The sequence below is a fragment of the Symphodus melops genome (genome assembly GCF_947650265.1).
Source record: "Symphodus melops genome assembly, chromosome: 8".
Lineage (NCBI taxonomy): Eukaryota > Metazoa > Chordata > Actinopteri > Labriformes > Labridae > Symphodus > Symphodus melops.
Window position 1 is genome coordinate 11,284,126 of NC_136698.1, and position 12,181 is coordinate 11,296,306.

General features: G+C 41.3%; 1 protein-coding gene across 4 annotated transcripts in view; it reads right to left on the minus strand.

Annotated features, from left to right (window-relative positions):
- opa1 (OPA1 mitochondrial dynamin like GTPase) overlaps positions 1-12,181 on the minus strand; it is a 32,503-nt gene that overhangs the window by 7,734 nt on the left and 12,588 nt on the right. For all 4 annotated transcript variants that reach the window (XM_079350097.1, XM_079350096.1, XM_079350099.1 and 1 more), the window contains 8 exons: positions 10,625-10,790; positions 10,222-10,374; positions 9,875-9,983; positions 9,434-9,513; positions 9,100-9,240; positions 8,742-8,858; positions 8,545-8,638; positions 7,863-7,973 (listed from right to left, as the gene is read on the minus strand). In XM_079350097.1, coding sequence (XP_079206223.1) covers positions 7,863-7,973; positions 8,545-8,638; positions 8,742-8,858; positions 9,100-9,240; positions 9,434-9,513; positions 9,875-9,983; positions 10,222-10,374; positions 10,625-10,790 — 971 coding nt within the window. The remainder of the gene's footprint in view (positions 1-7,862; positions 7,974-8,544; positions 8,639-8,741; positions 8,859-9,099; positions 9,241-9,433; positions 9,514-9,874; positions 9,984-10,221; positions 10,375-10,624; positions 10,791-12,181) is intronic.

Genomic DNA, 12,181 nt, shown 5'->3' on the forward strand with positions numbered 1-12,181 from the left:
GATGATCTGTCTTATGAGAAAGGAACAGTTTAACTGTGTGTAAAAGAAACCAGAAGACAACTTTAGACTTTGAAGCTAATGGTTGCTTTAACCTTTTTAGAGCTATTTAAAATATAGATCTTATCATCTCTCAAACTAAGGGCAAAATAAAATCCTCAGGATATCTAAAATGAGCAGAAGACTGTTGTCAATCTTATGATGAAGGACGACATGCTGTTCTGTATGTCTTTTATCTGAACGTAACTTTTCTGCACTGTTCGGCACAAACAAAGAGTATTAGACATTAACACTGTGAGTGCAGGAAATCCCGTTCCTACATGATTGGGACACAGTTGTATAAATGCAGGCAGCTTCACTGTTCGAGTGTTACAACAAGGGTGGATATACTGTTTTTTAAACGTGTTGCTTTCAAACAGGAAATGCATCATTCTGCAGTCTGACGTTTTGTCCTCTGTAGAAAAAAAAAAAAAAAAAATCAGGCCTACATTGTATCACTTTATAGTCACCTTAGCTTGATTGAAAGACAAAAAAGGAAGGATCAAGAAAGAAACGTAAAAAGTCAAATATAAGGACCGTGTTATAACAGATAGAAAAGTGTAGATTGAGAAACAAAACAACAAAGGAAGTAATTCAAATTCATAAAAGGTCATGTTGAAGTAAGAGTGCAGGGGAGAGCAGCAGTCCCCAGCGTGCCGAGGAGCAGACATTCTGCCCACTATCTCGCCGCACGAAACCACCCCCACGTTCCCAAAGAGCTGTTTCAGGCTGCGTCTACAATGATGTCGATACATTACTAACCGCATGTTTGAGCCTTTCCTTCTGTAAAAGCCGGCATTTCAAACCTCTGAAGAAGAGACTTTAAAAAAAAAAACACTCAAGTGTGTCGACCTTCACAAACAAACAAGATTAAGTCCTAAATCTCAATGTTGTCACTGGGTTTGGTGAAACATTTGTAAAAAGGTGATCACAACAGTTTTTACTTGTATATACTGCAGGGTTGGGCAAAAAATATGGTTCAGATTGAAGAAATGTTCCCCAACTGTGAAAAAAACATGACATCTCACTACCTCCCATGAGCACAAAAAAAAAAAAAAAAGAAAAAAAATCTGGACAAAATTAGCAGCCCTCATGCTCCCCATCAGAAGGTTTGTTTAACATGTTTTCAGTTAAGTGACCTAAGGAGAGGAGAGCTTCCCTTACTCATCACATTTCAGAGAGAAATGTCAGACAAAGACTGAGATTTACAGGATTCCCTCCTGGGATTAGTTAAGTATTTCTAATTCTAAGAGAGAGCATTACTAAATCACCCTCCCAGTTTTTCCAAACAGCTTCGTCACCCCACATTTCTTTTTTTGAAGTCAACGTGAGTGTGCTACCTTAAATCGCACCGGCTCGTGTATAACTAATGATCTGTTGAAATAAAGTCTCATTTGTCAGTCAATCAATGCTTTGGTCAGCTGACAGAGCAAGGTAGATATCTTTCCAATTACAGGCGGGAAACGCAGAGCTAACCGGCATTCTAGTGCGAGACTTTTGTAACGGCCTGAGGTTTGAGGAAAGAGGGATCGAGGAAGGTTTTTATCATAATGTTAAATTTAGAAAGTTTGAACTTCATTAATAGAAATGAAGTAACATTTGTATTTGTATTGAAATTCAAATATAGCTTATGAGCAACAGTACTGAAATATAGCTATTGGTAACAGTATTTGATCAAATGTGAACGGTACCTCAGCACAATCATGTAGAAGTCACTTTGAGATACTATGTGTGTGATGTGCACAACCTTTTTTATGTCAATTAGGGGGTAAATAAAAAAATAAATAAAAAAAACTTTATTTAAGACTCAACTTTGATAGTGATGAAAAATGTTCCATAGAAGCAGAATGTCCTAACCATAAAAATAAGGCACAACAGATCAGACCAAGAGAAGTTCAGCTCTGCTCCTGCTTGTCCTCATGAAGGCCCACAGGAAACATGAACCAGCTGTAAGCTTTGTCCAGGAGCCACAGCAGAGTCCTCCTGATCTCATCTGAAAACAGCCACATGTGCACACAACACGTCATCCTCGACAGAGCAGCACTCCTCATCACTAATCACTCCGGAGGAAGCTGCTCAAAAGGAGGCGGGGGGGGGGGAGATGAAAGGAAACGAAGTGAGCGTGCGGCTGAGAGGGCATTCCGGTGAGCAAGCCCAGACAACCAGAGCTTTATTGTCTTCAGTTTTCCACACACGAGAAAGAAGAAGGAGAAAGTGGCTGCGTGTGCAAACGTGCAAACACTTCACACATTATCGCCGTTCTTGAGAGCACCTTCTGTTGACACCTTTAATTCCTTCAATCTGAAAATGGCCTTAACACAAAACAAAAAAGCAGATAAATAATATTTAAGCACATTTCTGCAATCATCAATGGCAACGAGCGTACAAAGATGTTGACCTTATAAAAAGGTTGTGTTGAGGGCCAGGTGTTCATTTAAAGCAGCACCGACAATAACACGACAGAAACCAGCAGGAGGAGATGCGACATAACTTGACCTCGAGTCTGAAACACTGACAACAGCTTCTTTTGAGCGTCTTTGGCCGAATGCACGGTCCAGGATGTTTCCATTGCTACAAAGTATACTGTATGTCTGGATACAACAAACACCTCGCTGCAACCCCTCTCGTCTTAAACATCTCTGAGTGGAACGTTTGACTCATGTTGATGATTTTTGCTAATAAATCTGAGGAGAAATTATATTATTTTGATGCACTATGACACTTCATTTCCTGAATTCTAAATTGAGAAATCTTTACCTAAAAGATATGTATCATGTTAAAAAACTGCATTAATGTCAGTGGTTGATTTAAAAAAGACTTCTTTAAAAGCAAACATGTCCCCCCCCCCCTTGAAGTGCTCAAAAAAAAAAAAAAAAAAAAAGTACATGACTTTCAAACAGGTGATGCAAATTGCAAATGTATTTTCTCACTTGGCAAAAAAATCCTGGAGCACCATTCCTGCACACCCAGGCAGCACTACGTGTATGATGACGTATGTACAGAGGTAACCGTGCTCAGAGGTACACCAGTTTGGCCTGGAGCAGGCCAGACTGGGAAGGCTGGGTGACAATCATGCTGAGGTAAATGGGCCCAGTGTGGGTGTGCATACACACACACACACACACACTCTTTCATATCAGGTACTAACATTACAGGACACACACATTTGTACTCGGTCATGGGAGAGCGGCAATGTAAGAGACATGGATGGAGGTTTTAACAAGACAGCTGACCTCGACTGCAAATTGAAGAATGGAGCTGAATGTAATAACGTGACAATACGGGCCGCAGTGTGTGCATGCAGGTGCTCACGAGAACGCCCGGTACACACGAGCTCCTCATCAATCTGATAAAACCAACAAAGAGGGAAGCAGCGAACAGGAACTGCATCATGTGACAAAGGAAGAAGAACAGAAATGAACTACTTGTTGCAATAACTTCAACTTTAAATGACTATTTGCCAACGTTGAATTTAAAAAGGAGCATCAATGCAATAAAGAGTAAACATAAATGCAAACAATGAGCCTGGAAAGGTCACAGCACCATTACATCTCAGCTGAAGCTCCCTCAAAAAAAGCTCTGAATGTTATAAATGCCTCATGTCCAATATAACATGTTATAATTTGGTGCATGTGTTGTGTTTATGAGTGAGTAGTGTCTCAAAACTTACAACACGACATCCGACAGTTCATAATACTGTAGTGATTCTTGAAACACTGTCGAATGAAACCTTTTTCAAATCAAACACTGCTCTTTTTTTTTCTCCATCACAACACACACACACAATTTCTAAATTTCTATGCCGGGCGATGACACAGCCAGGCGTCATCCTTGTGGTCTCCTTGGAGGCCTGTGATTGAACATGAGGCCTGGGCTTTGCTCCAGAGACGGCCCTGTGCCGTACAGCTGGTCTGGCGCACGTTGACAAACACGCACATACCTCCTTTAGACGGTGTTACTCATTAACGTTCACACTCTTACTCATTCCCCCCCCCACACACACACACACACACACACACACTCACACACACACACACCTGACCTTTATCTGTAACCGGAGCTGTGCTGATTCTGAGCATGCCTGCGGGTAGGGGCAAACAGAGCTTTACAAAAAAAAAAAAAAAAAAAAAACGGCCTCTGGGAACACATTTCTGCCTTTGTTAAGCGTGTTTATCCTTTCACCCGCCTTCTATCAGTCCCTCTTTTCCCCTCCTCTCTCCCCTCCTTGTTCTTGAGTTCAGGCTGTCAGGTGAACGGGGGGATCTCCAACCTGTGTGTCTTTCGTTCTCTCAACCCTCGTCAGATGCACTGAATTTGACAGAGGCAGCAAACGGTGCCACAGACATCCAGAGAGTTGGAAACACGGCGAGCAGGATCGAGTAGCCTGTGGTATGAGCTTGCTGACCTTTGGGGTTAGGTCACAGTTTAGGCCTGAGGCGATCCAAGCTGCTGTGTTTTAACAGGCTAAAGAAGAAGGGGGGGGAAAAAAAACAAACAGGTGGCAGCGATGGGATTAAATAATGCATCGGGAAAGGTTGCCATATAAACTGAATCCTGCACAGCTATAATAAAAAAAAAATTAAAAAAAAGGGGGCTTATGCTGCTCCTGTTCAGTTTGAAAGCAGCTTTTTAGTGATGAAGAAGCAAAGATGACTGATTGAGAGCAAGACGTTTTCCGTCTGACTTTTGAAATAGTCTTGAGTTGGTGCTGCGTTCTATACATTAGGTGCATTTTGAATGTTCTAAGATCCATTCCTCCCACGCCTGATACTTGTAGTTGGAATCATAAAGCTAGCTTTCGATGCAGCATGAAACGGCAGTAACGGAGTATGCTAATGCATACTTAATAATCCCTTGAAGATCTTTAATCTGCATTAAGGTTTGAGCAGTACAAGTGAACATGTCTGCAGATCTAACCCTAATGGTAGGAAGTTTTGGTTCAAAAGACTCCTGCACCTTCAGAAGTTTCCCCGCTTTGTGCTCTGAGGCGAATTACAGCGTCGACCCATCAGCAAGCCATCACAGTTCAGTCTAGACTGATGGACCCACATACCCACGCCCACACACAGGGGGTCTAGTCTGCGTCACCCTGAAAGGCCTGTGCAAAGTGTCAGAAAACTAATGACCCAGATCCTCCACTCACCCACCAACTCAAAATGACAGACTGACAAAGCTTAAAGTCTCAAACATACATTTTCTGGGTAGGAGGAATAAGAAAAGTCTGACATAAATACACATACTGAGAGGTCTATTTGCAGCATATTTAAACATTGTGAGTTACAACAAAATGAGTGGCATTAGTATTTTTGAGTCATTTTTATGCATCTAATTTTGGTTAGACAGAGAAGACAGATAGGAAACGAAGGGAGAGAGCGACAGGAATGAATGTGAAGCAAAAAGCCAGATTCCAGGAGCAGAGCAGGAATGATGGAGTCCATAGTAAGCGTCGACATGACTCTGACAACAGGGTACCAAGTGTAGCTTTTGGTTTGGCACAGCAAGAATCTTACTTACTTTTCTTTGGCTTTTTTTCATATTCGAGGATTTTCACATCACACAACCATTGCGCAATATTGCAACGTCAAAAACTAAACACAGCTTTTGTGATATTTGTATTCTCAAAGCCAAGCTCATGCATGCTCTTACTAAAGTAGATGCAACACCTGGAGCATAAAGGAATGTAAAAGCTACAAAATACAAAGGGAATATATTGCATAAGAGTCATGGAGGGATTTCTGTCCAGTCTAACTTTAAAGGTAGCTACATCTGAACTGTCATGTTGGAGGAAAAAAATAAACAAAAACAACTACTAGGATAACTAGATATGGCGGGACAAAAAACAAAACAAAAACAGATGTATTAAGGGGTCAAAATGCTCCACGTTCCCATGGACCGAATGAGCTTGTAGAGTGTTTGGTGTGCATGCACAGGTGATTCTCTACCTTCTAGATCCCACGAGAGATTCAAACCACATTCCGACATTTATCAAAGAGTGGAGTCTTAGGAGGTGGAAGTGAGGATGTCATGCCTGTTTGGGAAAGTTTGGGATCGACTTGCCTCATAGGATTTGCAAGGCCAGGCAGGTCTGGGCATTCCTGACAGTGTATGGAATGGAGAGCTTACTCCCTGTGTGTGTGTGTGTGTGTGTGTGTGTGTGTGTGTGTGTGTGTGTTTCTGTCGTCTCCTCTCCCCTTGTCTTGTATCATAGGAAAAAAAAAAAGAATCAAAGCAGGAAAAGAAAAACAGTTCCCCCTAAAAAAAAGTGTGCATTGTGAGTCCTCTCTGTGCCCCCGGAAAGTTAAATACCCTCAATGTGCATTACAGTTTGTATCCTGTTTGTCATGATCGGGGTACGTATCTGTGTTTACATTACAGAGCACAGACGTCATTCAAGGTGAGTGTGTATTGTCTCAGGGTGATAAATGTGAGGCTTTTTGGTGAACGAAAACGAACAGACTCATAGACAGACCAGTGACTCAAAGTCTTGCATCATTTAACTGTGAGGCCTGTGCAACATGAAAGCCGTGTCAAGAGTCAGGGGGCCCAACTGAAGACGGGAAACAACGGGGATAGTGTGCACTTTGTGAAACAAAGAATGTTACAGGTTCATTTTGGAGCCTGAATAACGATAAGATCGATAAGATTCTGTTTAACAAAGAGGAGATTTCTCTCTGTTCCTCAAGAGTCCGAATCAGAGATATGGCTGAAATACAAACTCAGCGTGTTAAGCTTTTCAAATGTATTGCTTAATAAAGAACATTAAAAGATGACCATAGTCAACTGCAATTCAGAAAAGCGTCTCTTTGTTTTGTTTTTGTTTTTTTCAGAAAAATGAATATTTGTGCTGACATTGTGAATGCCTATAGTGACCAGATGTATGATTATATTTGAGTCGTAGTAGAGTTCTGAAAGCAAGCCAACATTGTGCTGTGTAAAAACAGACTTTGCTTTATGGTGCAAATGCACATGTGCACTAATATCCAAGGATTGAGAATACATTATTATAAGTGGACAGCCAATCAGCACTATTGTGCTTCAATCATCCAATTGTACAATCAGTACGTCAGGATTAAAAAGCCAATAGAAAAACAAAGCAACATGTACAGGTCAGGGTCGCTTTTATTTACATTGCATATGCACAAAACTCGACCTTAAAGTGGCATATGCAACTTCTATGAAACTTTGTGACTGAAAAAAACAAACCTGACGTTAAATTGTCAGTAAGTAAACGGATCGTTACTATTTTGGTATTTTGGAGGCTGTTACTTCAATTATGTGTGATCGCTCAATGGACTAAGATGAAGAACCCTTCTGACTGAACCAATGGTAGTCTTTCTATATGTAAGTAAACAGAAGAGAATTGAGATGGGCTGAGCAGGTACATTGTGTTAAGACTGTTTGTCGTGTTATGTTGTGTTGCCAGCTACACTTCCATTATATAGACAGAGCAGCATGGTGCAGGTGGGTACTATGAGAAGACACAATCCAACTCCTTCTTTTTCTATTCCAACAAAGTCGTGTTTGCCATTAGGCAGCAGCTCATAATGGGAAAACAATAAATCTGCCTTTTAAGGATGCTCTACTGAGTAACTTCTGCTACAAGCAACTAGTCAACACTATTTCTTTAAGCACTACTGCCACCTACTGGCAGCTTTACCAAGGCCTTAAAACACCTCCAGTTTGGGTTATCAAAGATAACTTGTGACCCCTTTCAAAACAAAATCAAAGCAAAACCATCTTTCACTTTGCCCTTAAAGTAAAGACTGTTTTCATGTAACTTATAAATAGGAATAACTTTGCTGCTGTAAAGTATTTGAGTGACTTACTGAGATCTTCAGCCAGCTGGACTCGGCGACCAGTAATAAGATGGCTCTTCCTCTCCTGGTCTTCCCCGAAGTCATCCAGCACTTCCTTCACATTTTTCTCCAGCCGACGCACTGAGAGGTGAAATCGGGAAACAAGCATGACAATCAATTTTTTAATTCAACAGTGCATCAGATTCCTCCTTCCGTTTGTCCCCCATGAACGGTGTGATGAACATGTGTGTCAATCACTGGAATGGTTGACAGAGGTTTTAATTCTTACAAGAGGCATACCGTATGTAAGGTGGTGAACTGGTTATGGACATAACATAGCTAAGCCCAGTAGTTAGGTTTATATAGATAACCACATCTCGACAGCTTGGAATTATGTGGCCTCGTTCTTTAGGGTGATCACGTTTTGTTTTTTTTATTGCAAAGAAAACTGCAATAATTTCTTAAAGAGCAAAATGTTAAAGGAAGGGATAAAAAACCATTACAAAGCAGCTAAACCCAACTACATACATCACAATAAGATGACTGATCAAATTGTGACAGGATAATGCAGCGCTAATTGAGTGAGAAGGAAAAAGTGAAGCGTAGCCAAGAGGCTGGCTTCAAAAGTATCTCAATTCTGTTTATTGTTCTGTGAATGGCGGACACCCCTTTTTGCGTGACTGAATCTTTCATTTAGCCACCCAACACTTACCCTCAGTGTTGGTGAGCTGCTGTCGCAGGGTGTTGGCTGTGATGACCAGCATCCTCTGGATCCTCCAGAACAGTACCACATCATTGCACTCCAACTGTAACGTTTAAACATCCAACTTAGCTTTTCATTCACTCCCCCTTTAGATTCTGCTGCTTGTAAATGTAAAAAAGTCAGACGTGTAGGATTTCTATTGTTACCTCAGAATCAACAAAGTGTCTCTGGTAGTAATAGAAACCTCTCTTGCAGAGGTTACAGTGGGACAGAGCGTTCTGTAGGAAGTGTCGGCGATACAGCTGATGCCACGTATCTTTGATCTGAAGATAGGAAGGACGTTATTCAGCACTGACTGGAATGTAGACAATCAAAAAGGGAACATGCACCTTATACATCACACAGACACACTCAAAATGAGGACTTTTTGCTCTAAATGAGCAAAGACAACATGATTAAAACTCAAACTATTACATTATTTCTACTGTTATTGTTTTTAGTACTTTCACATAAATTAGTCCTGTCTCTTTTTCAGACGCTGAGTTGAGGATATTTTGATCTCACCAGCACCGGGTCGACTTCGACCCCTCGTCCCTCCAGGTTCTTCCTAACGGTGGTGACCTCGTCGTTGGCCAAGTAGGCTGTGTGATCGTCGTGAAGCTTCAGCAAGCGCTCCAGCTCATTTTTCGTTTCATTACGAATGTGCTGTAAAAGGGAGAAGAAAAAAAAAGGGCAGTGAGTGCTGCGTCCAAAGTAGATGGTTGTTTAATGTATCTGTATATTTGAAGAACCGAAAAAACTATGAAGAATTGATGCACGTTTTTTTAAATTTATGGTAATAGGTGTCTTAAAAGAAAAAGGAAAAAAAAAGAATTTTGGAGACATTTGGATATCTGACCTGATCTGGCGTACGATTCTTCCAGTTCAGCCACCTCTGCTTCCAGTCTGGTCCCACCATATCCCTGATGACTGACTCAGCTACAACACAAAAGTAAAAGAGGACAACAGGAAGGATGAAATACAAAGAGAAAGAAGAGTGTTGACCTCTTTTCCAATACCTGCTTCTGTAACTTGTTTTAACCTTGTATTGCAAACTAATCTTATATCATAAAGGGCGAAATCTATGAGAAATTGCAGGTCAGATGGTTAAGGTGCTGCTCCCGAGTGGTCTCTGTTCTTAACATCTATGAAACATGACACTACTAAATGTTCCCTTTTTCAAGCCTAGATCTCTACGAGGGGCTTTAAGACACTTTGACAGGTACGTTATGACAGGGTTAGGAGGGAAGTCCAGGACTGGTATAAGTGAATTCAAAAGAAGCTAAAATGGCTAACATACTGTCTTTGAGGCGGGACTGCAGAGTTTCCTCCATGAACCCGATCGCTGCATCCCACTGGGGCTTGTCTGTGATGGATCGGTCTTCGAGAGCATTGTGCTGGATCACCCTCTGACACACACAACAATAAAATATCCCATTATTTGTTTAACTCTGATGTCAAAACAATGAATATTGAGTTCTGTACCAGATGTTTCCCTGACAGGAAAATGCACCCATGTTAGCGACAGGGATCTCTTGACAAAAATTTCCCCCCAAAAAGATATTGTGCCTTTGTCGAGACCTGTGAGAAGTATTCGCGCTCTCCCCGGCCCTTGCATTAGAATGAAAGGATTTACTGTGTGTTTACCAGGCTGTCCATGGCCCTCTCGTTCCATTTGTGCCTCTTGATGCTCTCGTCCTTCACAGCCTCCTTCAGCTTGTCAAAAATGTCGTCTTGGTCTTTGCCTTTGTATTCAGCCATGAAGCGGGCAAACTCTTCCTGCAGTGTCTCCCAGGCAATCTGAAGGCAGGCAAAGAAAAGGCTCATATTACCCTAACACCAGTGCCTGACTGATCTTTAATTTCAGCAGTGTGAAAACTAACACACCACGAGAACGCTACAGTTTAAAATCAACCCTCCAAACTCCCGTTTTAAAAACATCCTCAACTTACCATCACCTCTGAATATCTGATATGATCCCATCTCAACATATTCCCTTTAAGAAACAGATTTAAAAACCAGCTAAATAACGATTGACGGTCTGCTTTACCTCTAGTGCTTTGTGTGGAAGCTGCTTGTCCGTCCACTGCTTGAGCTTGATGTCGACTGTGGTGTTGAAGGTGCCAGAGTCCATTGTTTGGGCAGCAGGTAGGTAGATATTTTCAATCACATGAGTGGAAACACGTTCCCACAGCTTCTTTTGCAGCATGGACTCCCTGGAAGGGTTGAAGCAAAAGTCAAGTCAGCTTCCAGTGACTCGAGGAAAGACACAAAAAATGGCAACTCTATCTACTGTGATGTTGGTTGTCTGTATTTAGTCAGGTAGAGACAGAGGTTTTCTTATTTCTAAAATTTACATTTGGGATGGATCTAACGGTCAAAAGCTGATGTAAGATTCTTGAAGGAACAAGGTTTAGGAAAACATTAAGGGAAGGAGAGCCTTTTCATTTTGTGATTGCAGTAGGACTGTACATTCCAATACATCTCAAGCATCACTGCGATAGAAGCTACCAGCCTCCACACTCCCACAGAATCCTTCTTTAGAAGTGTGGCAATGGAAGAAAAAAAAAAAAAAAACCCTCCCTAAGTCCCTGTGAGATGAAGCCAGTGTTCAGCTCCTCTCATTTATCATAAACGTATGCTCATATTTCATTAGGCTCCCCTTTTGTTCAGACTGGCTCTCCTCACTGTCAATAAGCACGATCTTCAATAGCGTTTGCTGGCTGCAGGCTGCCTAACAGGGCCACCCCTGTTCCCGTCCATGGGCCATTCATCAGAGTATTGATCAAACAGAACCGACGGCACGCACACTTGGGACGACCACAAAACGATGCATATATCTCATTTAGCAAGGTTTTCCTCTTTTGGGGGAGAGGCAGAACTATGCACTCATGAACAGATAAATACACACAAAGACAAACCTGCAGTGTCTTTTACAAGCAGCCTTGTTCAGAGCCTGAAGCCCAGGTAGATGTTTCACAGTTCAGTGCTTACCGTTTCATGGGTCACCTAATTAAGAACTAAATTCTAGACCGTGTGTTTAAAAATACTATAATGAGTAAAATGACGTTCTATATTTACAATGACTGAACAGCAGAAGTATGCGCTGTACATGAACAAAACTTTCATAATGAGCATAACCAGAATATGATCTGGCACTTGAATCCTGTAATGGTTCAAAACCACAGTTAACATATAAACATGTGTTTTAATTCACATCTTTTTATGTGAAGTTCTCGTTCTGCATAGCATTCTTCTAATTTCACTTTATAAATACATTTCCCCTGTAATACAGGTTTTATGTTAAAGGATCCTTAAAGCTCCTGTCAGGAGTTTTTAGCTGCTTATGAAACAGACTGAAATGAATACTGATGCCTGATTATGCTGCTATGAGGTCAGTGTTGAGATGTCCTTTACATTTCCCATTTGTTCCTCTATTCAGGTAAACTGGTTCAACGATCTGTGTCACTCGACACTGTGGCACCTAAAAAGACCTGACTAGCATATGTTTTCAATCCATCCGCTCGGCTAGATAACATTCAATCAGAGATAAATCTGACTTTAACAAGACAGCAGCAGGAGAATTTTGTCCAAAACAAAAAACAAC